At 31.0% G+C, this 18,846-nt stretch overlaps 2 protein-coding genes across 2 annotated transcripts in view; one reads left to right on the top strand and one right to left on the bottom strand.

Annotated features, from left to right (window-relative positions):
- Positions 1–18,846, top strand: part of LOC125838691 (casein kinase 1-like protein 3) — a 509,325-nt gene that overhangs the window by 464,633 nt on the left and 25,846 nt on the right. The gene's annotated exons all lie outside the window — the stretch shown is intronic.
- On the bottom strand, positions 9,005–11,286 carry LOC125838888 (carotenoid 9,10(9',10')-cleavage dioxygenase 1-like). The gene is made up of 10 exons (XM_049517903.1): positions 11,089–11,286; positions 10,832–11,014; positions 10,640–10,718; positions 10,431–10,512; positions 10,272–10,334; positions 10,041–10,179; positions 9,620–9,944; positions 9,466–9,527; positions 9,206–9,361; positions 9,005–9,115 (listed from the first exon to the last, which is right to left on the bottom strand). Exons 1-10 carry the CDS (start codon positions 11,284–11,286, stop codon positions 9,005–9,007), a joined length of 1,398 nt encoding a protein of 465 aa, XP_049373860.1.

Raw genomic sequence — 18,846 nt, 5'->3', positions numbered from 1 at the left:
GAAAGCACAGTGAAAGGGAATGCAGTCATACCAAAGGAGGAAGCTGAAGATGTCATTGTCCAATATGGAGACGCAAGGAACAACAACTATGCTCAGTACCTCAGCAAAGAACAATACTCAAACTTGCTACAACAAGTGAAAAAATACATGCATATCAACCAAGCAAGCAACTCGAGATCAACCATTAACGCCAATGCCATTGCTGGTACAATCCTAAAGTATTCAAGATCATGTTTTACAATCTACAATTCAAATGTTTGGATTATTGACTCTGGTGCTTCTGAGCATATGTATTTTAATTTCAAGTCTTTTATGTCTCTCACTCCTCTTCCTGTACCTTTGAATATCAGTTTGCCTAATTCTTTCAGGATTACTGTCACTCATACAGGAAATGTCAACATTTTGCCTAATCTTACACTCTACAATGTCCTTCAGTTCCAGATTTTAAATGTAACTTATTGTTTGTTCATAAGTTATCCAATCATCTTCATTGTAACATCTTATTTACTCCTAGGACTTGTGTCTTACAGGACCCTTATCTGAGGAAGGAACAAATTTTTGGTGAAGTAGGAGATGGATTATATCTACTCAAGCCCTCTAGGAAGGAATCACAATCTTCTAGCAATATAGTTTCTTTTCAAAAAGGAAGAAATTCCATTGTTGTTTCTAGTGAAGTAGTTTTAATTCCCAAAGGAAATCATTCCAGTACTGTTTTTGTTTCAGTTGCTAAATCTGATTGTATGAATTCTTCTACTCCTATGTTTGCTAATGTTATTCCTAATGTAGCCTTATGGCATGTCCGGTTGGGTCATTTGCCCTTTTTAGTAATGAAGAATCTTAATTTCCTATCTATTAATTTTGATTCTCAATATATTTGTCTTGTTTGTCCAAAACCTAGACACCATAGATTGCCTTTTCCTATAAGTGCAATTAAGTCCAAAGTTCTGTTTGAGTTAATACATATTGATACATGGAGACCTTACAAAACTTTAACACATGATGGTTATAATTATTTTTTGACCATTGTTGATGATTATAGTATGGGTACTTGGACTTTCTTATTGAAAACTAAAAGTAATGTTTTTCCTGTACTCAAAGATTTCCTTGCAATAGTGGACAAACAATTTGGTTTAAAGGTTAAGAAAATCAGGTTGGGGAAAGGAACTCAAGAAGCGGCATTTTTCAGTTCTGCAGGAATCATTCATGAAAGGTCTTGTGTTGCTACTCCACAACAAAATGGTGTTGTGAAGAGAAAACACAAACACTTTTTGGAATTAGCTAGATGTTTGCTTTTCCACTCACATCTCCCTATTCAGTATTGGGGTGAGTGCATTCTTATTGCCACTCACCTTGTCAATAGATTTCCTTCTAAGGAATTAATGGAAATGACACCTTATGAAGTGATATTTGCTATTCCACCTAATTATGCACATTTTAAAGTTTTTGGTTGTTTGTGTTATGTCTCCACATTATATCATGTTAAGGACAAATTTCAGCCAAAAGCAAAAGTATGTGTTTTCATTGAATATCCTCCCCAATAAGAAAGGATACAAAGTCATAAACCTAGTAAACAAGAAGATCTTTGTTTCCAGAGATGTCAAATTTCATGAATCTCATTTTCCTTTCGCAACCCAATGTTCTTCTCCTACACCTTCCCAATTATTCAATTCCCCTGATCTCCTACCAGACTCATCATTTATGGCTCCTTTCTTGCCTCTTTTTGGGACTCCAAACCCTTCTGAACTTGAATCGATTCCCAGTTCATCTCTTCCAAGTACTTTCGCTCCTATTTCTAGTCCCACACCAGCCAGAAAATCAGAAAGAATCAGTTAAAAGCCTTCTTATTTGAAGAATTTTGTTTGCAACTCCATTTTCCTCACAGATGTTACTAACTCTTGTTTTGTCCATTCCAATAGGCCTACAACTTTTGCCTTTGCAACCTTATCTATTGGAAATCAACATATGTTGCATTCATTATCCGTACTCACAGAGCCCAAAAGTTTTGTTGAGGCTTCCAAACATGCAGGTTGGCTGCAAGCCATGAATGATGAACTTGCGGCTCTTGAACATAATAAGACTTAGGTTGTCATGGAGTTGCCTCCTGGTAAGAAGCCTCTACCTTGTAAGTGGGTCTACAAGGTGAAACACAATTCTGATGGTTCTATTGAAAGGCTTAAGGCAAGATTGGTGGTCAGGGGGGACATACAAAAAGGGAAGGCATAGATTATGGAGAAACTTTTTCACTTGTGGTAAAGATGACCACAATCAGGTGTTTGCTAACTATTGCCATCAAGAAAGGATGGCAGATATCCCAACTTGATGTCAATAATGCTTTTCTACATGGAGAGTTGCAAAAGGAAGTATTCATGCGGTTCCCAACAAGTCTTTCCCCACCCAGTCCTAAATCTGTCTATTTTTTGAAAAAGTCACTAGATGGATTAAAATAGGCCTCCCGTCAATGGTATGCTCGACTTGCAGGTGCTCTCACCTATAAGGGGTACTCGAGTTCTTTGAATGACTACTTCTTATTTTTCAAGATTAATGGTGATCTGATATCTATATTAGTTGTGTATGTCGATGACATACTGCTTACTGGTAGTGATACCTCTGAAATTGCTTCTCTCACTTCTTTTCCTAACTCTGAGTTTAAAGTTAAGAATTTAGGTGAAATTCATTATTTTTGGGGGATTGAGATAATCAGAGTTAGAGAACGACAGGGTTTTATTCTAAGTCAACGAAAATTTACTCATGAGCTTCTGGATGAATTCGACTCTTCAAGATCTATTGTCACTTCACCTCTTGATCCTTATTCCAAATTACAACATGATGATGGACCTCTATTAGCTAATCCTACACTTTATCGGCATTTAGTAGGGAAGCTGAATTATCTTACCTACACACGTCCAGATCTCTCTTTTGTTGTTCTCTGCCTTAGTCAATACATGCAACGGCCCACTGAATCCCATTTATCAGCAGCATTTCGTGTCTTAAGGTACTTACGTACTGATCCCAGTCAAGGAATACTCTTGTCATCTGATCCATCCCTCGATCTACTAGCTTTTTGTGATGTCGACTGGGCTTCTTGCAAAGACATAAGACGATCTCTTAGTGGCTATTTTTATCACTTTAGGAGGGGCACCTATTTCATGGAAGTCGAAAAAGCAGGTTTCGATTTCACTATCCTCTGCTGAAGCAGAGTATAGATCAATGCGTCGAGTGACAGCTAAGATCACCTGGTTAGTTCGACTTCTTGAAGATCTCTCTTCTCCACCATCTCTTTCAATTTCGGTTCACTCTGATAGCCAGGCGGTAATACACATCGCTCGCAATCCAGTCTTCCACGAACGAACAAAACACTTCGATCTAGACTGCCACTTTGTGCGCCAACAGTTTTTATCAGGCCTCATCACTCTCTCCTTCGTTCTTTCGGACTGTCAGCTTGCTGATCTGTTTACTAAACCACTCTTGGGGGCTTCTCATCGTCATATTATGAACAAGTTGGGTGTGATGTCTCTCCTTTCCAACTTGAGAGGGGATGTTAGAGAGAAGCTTTCTTCTTCCATTGATACACAGAAAATTTCCCTATCTCCATCTTCTTTATTTTCTTTCATGTTTGCCGGCTATTCGTTGGTTTGAGCTTCGAGCTCTACCGGAGCACCTATGAGAAAAACAAACAAAAATCAAAAGAAAAGGGAAGAGAGGAAGGGATAGAGACTGGCGATGTTTTGGACTGTTGCGTCACCAAAAAAAATCGTGAATACTGTCAGATGTGGTCGTTTCAATTGTCACTGATTTTTCCAACTTCCTTGTTGTGGTGCTCCGGGCTGAACAAAGAGAGAAGGAAGGGAAAATAAAGGACTGTTTGGGTTTGTTTCAGGCGGGTTTGGGGTGATTTTGGGGCTAGTTTTTTGCTAGAAAATGGTGGTATGTGATGGTATTGAGGTGTAGATGAAGTGGCGGTCTGTACGGAGGTAGTTTGGTGGTGTGGTGTTCTGGATCTTGCCGGAAATACAGAAAAATAAAATGGTTTCTGGGTTGTTTGGTATCGTGAGGTAGAGCAGAGAAGAAGGGGGAAAAATTAGGGTCTTGTTGGTTTGATTCTCGCTATTTGGAGGTGGTTGTTGGTTGTTTTAAGGTGGATTTCTCGTTTTAGGTTGTTGTGTGGGAAGGGAGGCGACTATGAGAGCATATGGGATGAGAGAAAGATTAGGGTTTAGAGAAAGTTCCTCCTCACCTCCAAATATTTTCCATCCCCTTTATTTTTTAACCTAATCAAAATTTATATAAGAAATAATTTTATAATGGGCTCAAATTGTGGACTTGAGATTATGACCCAAAATTATTGGTTAAATAAAATATTTGTATTTGAATAAATTTCTAGAATGTGCAAAATATCAGAATGAATATTAACAAATGTAACAAATAAAATGAATATTAAAAAAAATATAATGAACGTAACTAATGACATGTAAAAATGCAATTTTAAAATTAACTAATAAAAATTCCTAAATTTTGATAAATAAGGATAGTTATCGATAAACTTATTTAAAATTATAAAAAAAAATTATCTTGAACAATTAAATAAATAAAACATAGAAGTTACGAATTTTGAAAATGTTAGGTCAAAATTGGGTGTCAACAACAACCCCACCCAAGCTACCCCGTCAAAAAAAATTCCCCCCCTCCCCCCGACACCCCCACCCAGGCCACTCCCGAAAAAAAAATTAAAATTATTTTTGCAAAATATTTCAAATTTTTAAAATTTTCATTTTTTATGTCACCCCCCGGCCCCCTATCCCCGACACCCTCGTTGAAAAAAATTATTTTTGAAAAAATATTTAAAATTTTCAATTGTTACACCATCTCTACCCCCTACCCCCTACTCAGCCATCCCCCAATCGCCAATCCTCCGTCAATTATTTTTTAAATTATTTTTGAAAAATAATTTAAAATTTTATTTTTTTACGCCACAGGTCAGAAATTATTCTCCTAAAATAGTATTTTTCTAGTCTTAAAGTAAAAAATAAAAGATATTTTTTTGGAAAATATTTTTCATTCACCAGCCAAACATTAAAAAATATTTTTCAGAAAATATTTTCTACTCACCTACCAAACATGAAAAAATAAGTTATAAAACATTTTCCTTTCATACCAAACACACCCTAATGCCTAATATTTTCCCATTGGGTGCAATTTCTACGTTTTGCTACTGGTAGTCTAAAGAAGTTGCAAATTTTATCATTTGTATTTTATTACAAAATAATAGAACTCAATGATTGAACCCGTAAATGCTTAATATCTATTCGATTGGAGATTTAATTTTATTCAACAGGAAGATATTATATAATAATAAATAATAATAATAATAATTTAAGAAAATATAAGTTTTAAGAGTAAAAGTGAACAAAAAAAATGGATTGAGGAGTACTTTTAGTCAAATAAATGAATAAGGAACACATTTAAATTTTTTTAGATAGTCCAAAGATATTTTTAGCATACAAACTTTGACTTGAATCCAATTTTGTCGGAAACATCCATTTTAGACATTTTTTAGAAGAAGAGGTATTTAGGCATGTGTAATGTGTTGTTTATTTTCCCGTTGTGGGTCTTATGCGTCAATCGCCTATATTTTGTGTCAACCATATCCACTTGTTATATATCACAATTCATATTAATTTGATTTGTCTATTCCAACTTGGAATTTAGTGCCTGATATTTATATTTTACTTCACTCAAAATTTAATAGTACTATTTACTTTGTATTATTATAATTTTGTACATATACATATGCTCCACCAATAAATACTTGTCAATCATCGGTTTTGGCATCAACCTCCTAGCCCCCCCTCAAATTAATAAATCCTTGTTAGCAGGGGAAATTTATTTAAAAGAGAGGATTTGATAGAAGTCAATTTTTTGAAATTATCTTTAGAAAATTCAAAACTCATAAAGTTAAAATTCTGACTTCGCCTCTAACTATGAGAGTAATTAATAAGGTAAATCTGTAATACAGCGTCCACAATATTCTGCAGTTTCATATAAGTGTTGGAGCTAGCTATAGCAATCTTAATGCAGTACTGAGAATAAGTTGAAAATCGTACAAACAACAATTAGACTTTTGAACGCGTACAAAATCAAATTTTTACTCTACTACATATTCTATCTTTCAAGGCTTTTTTCTCTACATATTTTTTTCCATGTATATTATTGCATTTGCGAGCCAACTTTTAGGAATTACCAGACTTTCACCATTTTTCGTGTGTATTAGTCCATGGATCTGGCGCCTTTAGAGCACCCAAATTTTTTTCCCGAAAAAACTATATGAGGACCTCTGTAATAAGTTGGAAAAACATTACGTATAGTCCCGCCATTTTCACACATATTTTCGCAGAGCTTACTTTTAGGAATTAACTGACTTTTGCCGTTTTTCGTATTTATTAGCCTATATATTTTTTTTAATACTTATCTCTTGTATCTTTAGTCTTACTAAGGTTTAGATAAAAAACAAAAAATAGTAATGCATGACTTTTGGCTTTTTGTTCTTTCTGCTGCAGCTGTTTAGCTATATTCGTCTCCTTTTCTTAGTCCCCATCAGGTCCACCTACGAGACTCACCTTTGGCTTTCGTCTCGATAGGTGTATTATTATACATTTTCCCAAAAGAACATTCATTCATTTCTTTCTTTTCCGTTGACCACGACGACTGAAACGACGCGAAAAATTCAGACCCGTAAAGGAGAAGGGACGATGAAATGTATTTCAGAAAGTCGGGCCGATCGGGTGTCTTTATTCAAGCGACAACTAAATTGAAATATTACCAATAAAATAAAGGACGCGAAGATAGAACTACGACAAATTAAAACTTTGAGCCCATTACTCTTGAATCTCCATCATACATACCACCAACATAGAGGCATAAAATTATTACTTTATATTCTTTTTAAAAAAAAATGATTTCTTCAAATACCCTTTTTAAAAATTAGTTTTAGGTAAGATTATATCAATTCAACGTTGAAAAACATCATTTTACTGAGGCAATCATGATATGGATTGTTAGCATAATTCTATAAGTAATAAGTTGACATACTTTAAATAAAGATAAGAGTTAGGAATCATAGAATGTAATTCAAGAAGTTGATAACTTGATATACCTTACTTAAATATGTTTGTTGTAATGCTTGAAAATTTAAGAAGAAATAAAAAATAATTTGTAATTAACAATTTCGACTATTAATTTATATTTTTGATAAAATATTACACTAACTTATCAGAGATTTGAGAAAGGAAGTGCAAAAGGAGTTGAAAAAAAGAAGAAGATGATGAATATTGTGTGTTAGCAAAAAGAACTCAAGAAAGCAAAATAAGATTTTCATGATTTATTTCTTCTATTTGCAATAGGGTTAAGGAGAATAAATTAATAAGTAATATTTTTTTAGAAAATAAATATACTTTTTATTATAAATAGTAATTAAAAAAGTCAACGCATAATTTATTCGGAAAAAGGATTTGAAAAATATTTTAACTTTGGCCAAAATTGTTGTTACGATACCAAACTTTATGGATGACCTTTTACCCACCTGCACTTTTTAAAGGTGTATTTTAAAGGTATATATTTGCCCACGTGGACACATTAATATTTAAAATGATGCAATATTTTTTATATCCACGTGGGCACATATATCCCTTTAAAATACACTATTAAATAGTGCAGGGGGTAAAAGATCCTCCATAAAGTTCGGTATCGTAACAACAATTTCGATTAAAGTTCAGATATATTTCAGACCTTTTTCCCTAACTTATTCTAAGTGAAAAAAATTGAGTCCCTCAAAACTGGGGGTCTAAGGCATCTGCCTTAATTTTTGTAAGTAAGAGCCAGCCTGACCCTCACCCCTTAATTTCCTTCCATAAGGAATTAACTTATATACCGTCAGAAGCGGATTTAAAATTTAAATTTTTGAGTTCAATTTATAAAGTTCTTAGTCTTAATTTATTGTATTCTTAAGTTATGAATTTACATTTACTATTTCTTGTAATATTAATAAATTCTACACACAAATTTATGTTCCACCTCTAAAGTACTGAATTTGGATATCATCTATCCTTGTGATGTGAGTTAATCTAGAAGTGTAATTTAAAACACATTGATCTCATTCAATAATAGAAAAAAAAAAGTAATTAATATCCCCAATCAAACAATTAAGTACTGTCTATGGACTTGTAAATCAAACAAATACTTTCTATCCGCTCTACTCTACGTATATATACGCTTACTTATGGGAAGAGAAAAGAAAAAAAAACTAACAAATGTTAAGAAGATTTGGTCCAAAGAATCGATTTGTTTTTGGGCTCTCAAAATATCAAAGATATATTACATATTTATTTCTTAATTTTAATCTTCATGCAATCAATCTACTTAGTATTATGTCCAATTTTGTTTTGGGTAAGTAATTAAATTTCTATAATAGGATGCAAATTATATTTTAGTTCGACTGGTTTATTTTTTTTCTTAGAATGAAAGGTTAGAGGTTCGAATCCTATAATATTTATTTTTTATATGGAAAGGCCTCAAAAATTAAAACCCAAATTTGGGCTGCTCCATCCGCACAGTAAACAAATGAGTCAAGGAAACTCACTCATTCAAGTTAAGTCATTAATATTATTTTTACTTATATTCTGATAAATAGACTTTTAGTATTAATATAATACTAAAAAATTTCAACAAAGCAGTGTCGTTAGACACCTCTTGACAGAGGGTGGGTTCGTCCCTGCCTGGACTATTTATTTTATCCAATATTGTGAGCTATATTAATGGAATATATTCCCATATATAATTTGAATTGCTATATTAAAATTATTTATCATACTATACTTCACTAAATGCTTCTTCATGAGTTACAATATAATGTGATGATTAGAAATTTAATTACATCATATAAAACAAAGTAAAAAATTATACAATTGATAATCTTAGCATCTAACTAGTGGAATTCATACATAGGTACTTTTTAAGACGTTAATGGCATGAAAGCTCCATGAAATCCATATGGCACCCTACTCGATAAAGTTATAATAGCAACTGGCTCTTTCGTAAATTTCTTTGCATCAATTATACAAACCTACAAGAAATAAACATATTAGAAATGAATCGATGATTTAAATTTAATGAGTTTAAATATGATAATTTTGATGCGCTGTATTTTACTTACTTGAGAAATATTTTCATTTTCGTTATGCGTAAATGTAATGATCCAACCATCGTCTTCATCGATGCCTTCAGGTTTTGGAACAAAGGAAGTTCCTGAACAAAATGTGTTCTTTGGGAACATGTGATATCCTGCTTTAATCAATTCATCTTCTTCATCCTATATATTTCATTTCACAAATATTAATTAGCTAGTACTATATTATATGAAGTATTAATCCCCTTTTTTTTTGGAAATGTATATATATACTATAGTATACATACCATATTAAAGGTTTTCTTTTCTTCAAAATGAAGCTTGACTAGCCCACCAAATTTAGCGAATCCTGTTAAAATAATTAATGAGTAAATCATAAGATTTATTTGTAAGAGAAGTGATAAAGGATATTAAAAATTGATTTGTACATATATAGTTTACCTGAGGCAGACAACTCTGTTGACTCAACAACTTGTAGATAAGCAAATTTATTTCTAAATCCAGACAACTTTTCATTGATGATAGGGAATTCCATTGCAAACTCATCTCCAGATAGATTCTTCTTCTCTTTAATCTCTCCAGTTTTCATGTTTAATCTCCATTCGCAAACACGAGAGAAAATTGATTCTTTTGTGAACTCATCAGAGTCGTCATCTATGAAACTTGTTTCCCTTTTAATCCATTTGGATAACTTTTCTAAGTGGTTGACACTAGAACTAGGTCCCGGTATAACTGATTGATGAGCTCTACATGCTCTCACCACCACCTTTGCAAATTAAACAAACATTTTCATATTAGTTTATTTAATCAAGAAAGTGACTTTCTGATCAACTCGATTAAAAAAAAGTACGTACGTACGTACCTCATCATTATGTTCGAAACAATTAATGATGTGAAATACACAACAAGGGTCAACCTCAAACCATTTGATGGAATTGGCATCACCATAGCGTGGCATTATCCCAATTCTTGCATATCCATCTTTTTCAAACTTCATTAACCTACATAATTACAATATATAATAAAAAATATAGACATATGTACTATGTTACATGATTTTCATTAAAAAGGGAAAATTAATAGATATACTCACTGGCCTCCAAGAACAAGTCGACTTATGTCAACTGTTAGCGGGAAATTCATGATCACATTGTATCTACAAGATTGACATGTATAGGACCAAGTAGAAAAAAAAAAACTATATATCATACGAGTATATACGTAGTTTAAAATAGGACAAAATAAATTTTACCTTTGTGTAACACCTATTTCATGGCAAACAGCACATCTATCGAACATGAGATCCGCTTTGTGAACCATTTTTTTTCCATCAGCTGAAAGATTGGTAATAAATTGAGTAACATCGTGAAAAAATAAAAATAATAAGTAAATTGAGTAACGTCCGATTAAAGAAGAAGAAACAAAACATATATAGGGAATTAGGAAATAGTAATAAGGTACCTGAAATGACACCAAGTTGAAAATAAGGCTTTTTTGCATCAATACCAATTATAACTAGTTCTCCCGTTCCAGGTGCTTTCTGTGCATATAATGTTATTAGAAGGCAACAAAGATAAAAAAAGAATTAAATAAACATAATAGATATAGTGAAGAATCGAACAAATAGTCAATCAACTAAGCTATGACACGTACCTTTGGGTGGCTTGTGAAGGGTCTATTCCAAGATTCACTTGGAAAATTCCAATTTCCCTGAGTTTGTAGAGAATGTATATCGATCTCTTGAGGCATATGGTTCTCAGCAATTGAGTAGTATTTGTTTGCATGTTCAAACACATTAGTGTTGCTAAGGTATTTGTCTATCACGCCAAATCTCAACTGCAACACAACAAAAATATTATTGCAGAATTTTATTAACGATCAAAATACTTACTAAATTAACTAGTACATACCACATTTAGAAGGTTGGAGAGGAGTATAGTAGGAGAATCGCCTTGAATAGCAGGAAGAAAACCTGGTTTGTTTCGATCCTTTTCCATATTATAGCTATCTGTCTGAACATGTTTGTTCTTGTAAAACGTCTTCCACTTCCCACCATTCTCTTTGTTTAAGTAGAGAGCATGAAGCATTCCTTCACCGTCAACCCACATATGCCTCGATTCACCAAATATAGACCTCGTAGATTTCAGTCCTCCAAATAGAGGGTTTGGCCCTGCAAGCTGCAATAATACGGATTAACCCCGCCCGCGATAAAATAGGAGTACGTATTTATCTCGTCGTTTCAACGTAGAAAAAAATTAATCCAATGTACCGTTTCTTATGTAAACACCCTCTGGAAAATTGTCTGGAATTTTTCCTTCAACTATTTCTACTGTTGTCGCTTCTCCTATCTCTTCCACCGCTGCAAAGTTACTCTATTGAAAATTAAATTGAATATATTTGATGTACGTACATAAAATTCAAACAAAGATTTAGAGTTTAGAGTTTAGCGGTGAAAATTACCTGACATGGGAGCAATGGTTGGTCAACGAATTCATATATGAAGTCAACAAAAGCTTCCAATAAATTGAATGAAGTGTCCTTGATAGCTTTTGGAACGTCTAATGAAATATTTGGGAAATGGTCCAACTCCTTCAGCAACATTGGCTGTTCAAATACAAATCATGCAACTTTGTCTTTAACAAACTTAGATGTTTAATTTGATACTTAATAACAATAATAATGATCCCTAATTAGCTAATTGTACAAATTAATAGGCATTTCTATCTGCAGAAAGCATGTCAGTTGGTTGTGGTTCATTTTAAAAGTTACTTTGTTAATATATATATATAAATTATATACAATATAATTTATGACAAAGGGTGGTTAGTTCAACATTTTTTGCGACGTAGCTCTTCCCCTGCTGCATACATGTAGTAGACTATCAATTTTTCGCGATCGGTTGTAATTTCGAATTATCTAAAAAAGACATAGTATATGCTTAAATATTTTAAAGAAGTTTTATCAGTAAAAAATCAGGATGTTTTGGACAAAAATGTTGCAATAAAAGAGGACTGTCACCATAACAAATAAAGAATTTTATGATAATTATTTAGCATAATAATATAATTAACATTATATTATATTTAATAACAATAATAAATATGAATATAACTAATATTTTATATAAATACCGTTAAAAACTTTAGCGACTCTGAATTTAATGACATTAATTTAATTATCACTAAATATTTTTATAATAATAAATATTACCACTAAAAAATAAAAATATATTACCACTAAATATCTCTTTTGCTCTAGTGAGTTCCGTTTACCTTGAAAGTAGATGAGAGTGGGTTCTTGGAGTGCTCAAGTTTGGGTGGAAGTGATGGCCTCTGCAAAGAGCATTTAGTGACCACTTGAAGTAATGCATAACTATTAGCAGTCATATTCTCTACAAATTATTATTGGAAAAAAATGTCTTTCAGTATATACTCTGCTGATTGATGTGCAAAAATGTGTTTCAGTATATTCTATCAATAGAAAACAAAGAAATCAAATTAATGTATATAATAAATTGGAGTTAGAAGTTAGAGATATTTATAGATATATAGAGCATATGTTGGAGATAGAAGTTGTCTAGCAATTAATATGACAAGTTTATAGATACTATTACTATTGTATAGACAAAATAAAAGTCTACTATTGAAGATACATGGAAATTACCTTGGGCCTAGAGGTAATGAAAATTAAACAATTACAGTAAAACCTCTCTAAACAAATATTATCAAGATCATGAAATAATTTTGTAGAGGTATATATTCTTTAATCAATAAATTGATATTTAATAATTTAAAGAGTATTTTCGAGATTTAATGAAGGTTAATTTTGATAACTTTGTTTATGGATGAAGCCTCAAGGAATTTAAATCAACCCTATTTGAAAATGACAATTATGAATTTGAGTTCATGATCAATAATCTAAATAAAATGGATGTCATTAACTTGTTAGATTATCCGGATAAAAAATGGTACATGTTTAGAGGTCCAGAGCTTAGAGGAAATTGTGGATACCATTGGAGAAAACAATGTTGATGATGAAGTTGAAGACAATACAATACTTTTGATATCAGTTGCTCATAAGGAAGTAGTTATCGCATTTAGAACTCTTCGCAATTTTATGGTGCAGTTCGAGAAGACAACACTTAAATTTTTGGATGTCTTAAGAAAAATTAGAGATGAGTTTCAACTAGATTTAAATTTTAACAACAAAAAAAAAACTAGAATCATATTTCACTATATTATTTTAGACATTTATAATTTTAAAGAATTATTAAACTATATTATTAATGAGACCATATATTTATATAGCGATCTTTTGAAAATTACTATCTTATATATTATCTTATCAAAATCGATAATTTTTTTCACTGACTCAAGTCGGAATCAGAGAAAAATCTTATCTTAGAGAGTTGATTAATTTATCGAGTACTAATTTAAAGTGGTTTTACTGCAAGCCAATAGATAGTTACCCTTCAAAGTCTCAACTTCAAAAATTACCTATAATGCTATTTTATTGATATTAAATTAGCTTTAACATCTTGAGCATTAAGCTATTACAAGATAATTGAACGATCTTAAGTAGCAGGTTATAATGCATTAAAGTTTTTGTTCTCTCGTATGATTTAAATTTTTCTTATTAAATATTTAATCTTAAGAGTTTTTGGGTCTCATCTTGATTAACATCTTTCTACTCATCTAAAAAAATCTAAATATTAACTGAACTATTCCAATACCAGAAAAAACCGATATGATCAAATGGTTTCAAAAAGTTTAATTTTTAATTACACAAAATACAATAACTAAAAGATTAATATAGTATAAATTTTATAAAATAACCTATCAAACTATACCATTGTCATTGACACCCCTAAATTATAAGTTTAAACTCTTATTTTGTAAAAGAATGTGTCCCCCCCACCCCCCCCACCCCCGCCCACACACACACCCCCTTTAAATTGGAGCTTTCATATTTATGGTAATATATAACATCATTGACTCGGAATTATGGGGAAAAAAATTAAGATGACCAGTTGATAATTAATACTAGTCTATTTTCTCATTTCGATATTTGATTACTAATTTGAATTTTGTATGCGTAAGACCTATTAAAAAGAAAAGTATTATTCTATCAGAATTCTTTTATTATCAACATGAATTTAAGAATTTAATAAGTTTCTGCATATTGATTTCACCACAAATTTTTATAGTAACTCACAAAGAACATATAAATCAATATATAACAACCCTAATATTGTTTCTACGCTTTTTTGGAGGCATAGTAGTGGTAAATTTGAGATTAATATGATAAATTTGGATTTTTTGTGTATATATGGAAGTAGTTGAAATTAGTAGAGTAAACCATATGTTGCACTGAACGTGGTTGCTCCTTTCTTAATTAATGGTCTCATATTGAAGCTTTGAACATGAAAAAATCCTTAATAGAGAACAGTTTCCATGGAATGAGACCTACACAACACGGCACATCAACCACGCATGGAAACAAAAAAAATAAAATTAGTAGAGCATAAGTTTTAGCAATTTTTATCGTGGACAAACTGTTAGTTGTCTTTTCAACCGAGGCAATAGCTTACCAAAGCGGTGATGAATAGTTGATCATCAACTGCAACTTGGAAGCAACTTTCGTTAGTTGTCTTTTCAACGGTCAACAGTGTGGAGAAAAAAAATTTGGAACTTTTTTTCTATGAATTAATTAATTAAGGACATGTTTGGTCCCAAGAAAATTTGGAAAAAAATTGGGAAGTAGTGTTTAGTCATATAGCTTGGCAAATATATTTGTCAAGTATCTCAAGTTTTCAAATACTAGAAAAAAACTAGTATTTTGGCCAAATTTCAATATTTGAGAAATTTAAAAAAGGACAAACTACATAAATCTCACTAGTTTATGTCATAATTGCTAAGATTTCCGATAGTTTCAAATATTACTTCTTTTACCATATTTCATGCTTAGGATACATGAATCTGAATCTACGAGATACATGTATCTGTCGAATTTTAAAATCGAGATACATATTTTATTTATTTAAATTAATTGGTTGTAACGGATTTCCTTAATTTGAGGAGTAATTGAGGATTTTCAAAATACATTAACAATTAATTCTGAAAATTTAAATTAATTAAATCCCTTAATATAAAGTGGAAATCAAGGAGTGTATCTATGTTTAATTAATTTCATTTTATTATTTTTTGAAATAATATTATTTCATGTATCTTTTATATGTATAATTTTATGTATCAAGTATCAATTCCATACGTTATATCCAAAAACATGTATATGAGATGAATACGAAAATAGTTAGATATATTGTAATAACATAACAAACATATATGATAATATTAAGATACATGATAGGAGACCAGATATATATGACGAGACTCAGATACATGATAGAACAAATTATGTCAAATACATGCGTAAATTTTCAATAATACGTAAATCTCCATACACACACTTAATAAGATACGCTAGATACACTTATAAAAATTAGATACATATATTCATATCTCAATAATGTATCAGATACATCAATAATTTGTCAAATACATGCGTAAATCTCCACTTATTGAAACTTTTCGATTACATTCGTGGCTGGTTAGGGCATCTCGCCGCGGCGATTTTTGCTTCACCTTTTGATTCATCGGTGTTGCTCACTGAGCCTAGATCCAACGGGAGAAGTGATGTGAAGTTTCTTGGCTGATCCATAGATACAGGGTGTGCAATCGGTACCATCATCAATGTCGAATTTGATAAACCTATTGGGCTTGAAATCTCTACTTAAAATGATATCCATTGTCTCTATGCGCGAGAGGTGTCTCCCCTTGCGAAAAAAATAGTGGATTTGTGGGAGATTAATTTTAGAGTGAGAAAATCAAAGGCTAAGAATTTGATGTTTGTGTTGACAAGATGTAGAACATTCATTTTAATGGAGTGTTTCTTCTCAGTAAATTTCGACTTATCAAAGGAAGAAAAAGAGTTAGAGTTAGAGTTTTGTTTTTCTCTCAGAGAAAGATATTTGTTTTTAATTAAAACACTAATTTTGAAGTTTAAATGTAAAGATAATTAATCTATCCTAGTTTTAAGGGATATGGATACTGATTGTATCTTCAATAATATATGATATAAAATATTAAAAGTGGTAATATATGTAATTGTTTGAAAGTAGAGGTAAAATTAGTGTATATAGTAGTGATGTATGAATAAAGTAGTTTATTCAAAAAATTTTTTTATCCCAAACATTAATATTTTATAAAAAGGTACCCATCATTTATTAATTCCAACTAACATTTGTTACTACCTCATTTGAAAAAGTTTGAGTTTTAATTTGAGTGATAAAATTGAGAAAAAAGAACAATTTGTGTTTGATGGGTTATAATTATAACTGAATAAATGACAAGTTTGAGTATGCGATAAATGTATTGTCTTGCATATATTGTTATTTTGTTGTTGTTGATTGTTCTCAATTATGTAATAAGGTTATTTTTTAATAGAACATATTCATTATAAATGATAATATAAATTTATGGGTATTTTAATAATTTTTAGAACTTGTGGATATAAATCATATTTTTTTAAATAGTCAAATATTTTTGGAAAAAATTGGAGCCAAACACATGGTGAAACTTCACCCAAATATAATTTGCCAAGAATATTTAAAAACTTGGTTAAACGCTAGCTAAAAATATGTTTTTTCATACAAATTAGGACGTAAGGATGGTTGAAAATTAAAACAATGGAAAAAAGATTCAGTAAAAAGTATACATAATTGTCTTGCAATTTGAGGTACTGAGAAAATATTCATAAAATATATGCTATTTATTAACTAATTAATCATTAAAGGTGAAATTTTGCATCATGTAATTAGGAGTGAATAACTTAACAATTACTCAATTATAATAAATTATTCATCAAAATCACTTATGTTTATTTTTTATTGATAACAGAAATAAGTGTTACAAAGCTAAACTTTAATTAGAAGAGGTTTATGTAATTATATCCTCTCTTTTTCTTTGGCTAGGAAAACTAGTCTAACTTTGTAGAAAAGTTAATTTAACTTGAATGACTTTATTATCATAAAATAGATATAAATCACAACAAACTTTAAAGGATAATTGCTATAATTAAGTGTCGTATAAGTTATTCACTCTGAAAAGTCAAAGTTGTAAATTTTCCATAGTATTGTATAACCTTAAATTTTGTTGGTAAGACATAGTAGAAATAATATCCACATACATATACCAATGGAAAATCTAGTTAGGGAAGTATGTTATATGTTTCTATAACTTGAGAACAAATAAAACTCTTCATAACTTAAGGAATATTTCTTTTCTATCGGAGTGAAATTTTATGTTGTGCAAATTTAAATTGATCAAAATTTAATATGGATAGCGGACATCATATGAAAAAGAAAAGTAAAAGTCTTCATAACTGAAAATAAAATTCAAAAGTTGTAGAAAATAATTTTCCCTTCCATATTGGCATGCCATGGAACTTGGAACAACTTGACCGGCATCCTTCTTTATAATGAGTCTGATTTGTCAACTGTACCGATTACTGAAAATGAAATAAAAAATCGAACAAAATCGGAAAAAAAAAAAAGAACCGTTATTTCTTTAGTTTTGTTTTGATTTTTAATCTAAAAAAAATGATAAATTGGATTTAGTTTTAAGCTAAAAATATCAAAAAGTTGGAACCAAATCAACTATAGAAATATCTACTTAAAAATTATAATTGTATAAGGGTAATTTAGTAATTTAATTTTTGGTCAAAAGTTTCCACTTATTGGAAAAAAGTTTGTCATGGGTGAATAATGAATTGACAGGTTCCTTATAAGCTTTTAATAATGTATCAAGTATCAACCTTCAAATCCCAAACTCAAAGGCTCAAACAAGCTTTCACAGCCATGGACAATGCAAATCTCTTGTTCAGTGGACTGGACAACATCTAAGAAATAAATGTGTTGATTTTGTAACATAATTGTTGGAATGAACTAGTAAAGCTTCTATAATCAAGAAATCACGCTACTTTGAAAATGGGTGATCTTTAATTTTTTATTTTTGACTTTCGCTTCTCTCATGAACTAACATTCAAGGTCAAGAGTGTTGTAATTGAACAAAACTTGTTAAACTTGAAGTTTTGCGAATAGAGCCAAAAGTCAAAACACTTATTTCCAAGTTATATCACCCTCTCTAGACCACTCCTTTTTTCAAAATATCCCAATTGTCATGACAGTTAGGGATAGCAATGGGATGGGCGGATGCCGAGTAGAGCAAGTTTAAGGCTATGCGATGCGGAGTGAGCTTAAGATTGTGCTAGGCGAGTGGGATGCAGGGCGAGTTGTAGTAGATTTTTTTAAAACTAATGCAGGTTCGGATGGGTTGTAGATATATGTGATTTTATGTGGGTTCAAACTTAATTTTAACTTTTTACATATTACAAGAGTAATAGAGCATTATTAATTAAAATAATTTCTTTAAAGCTACTAAAATATTCAAGATAGTAAATGAAAATTGTTCGATAAAAAATAATACAATTTCTTACATGTTTCCCAATTGACTTCTAAAAAATAATTTTTAAATCACTATCCTATTAAATTAATAGGACACAATGAAAAAATGAATTTTATTTTTAATACCAAACTTAACTAGAAAAAG

This window comes from Solanum verrucosum, unplaced genomic scaffold (genome assembly GCF_900185275.1).
Source record: "Solanum verrucosum unplaced genomic scaffold, falcon-dt-bn FXZP01000182.1, whole genome shotgun sequence".
NCBI classification, from domain to species: Eukaryota; Viridiplantae; Streptophyta; class Magnoliopsida; order Solanales; family Solanaceae; genus Solanum; species Solanum verrucosum.
The sequence above is the reverse complement of the archived record's forward strand: the minus strand, read 5'-3'. Positions and strand labels throughout refer to the sequence as shown.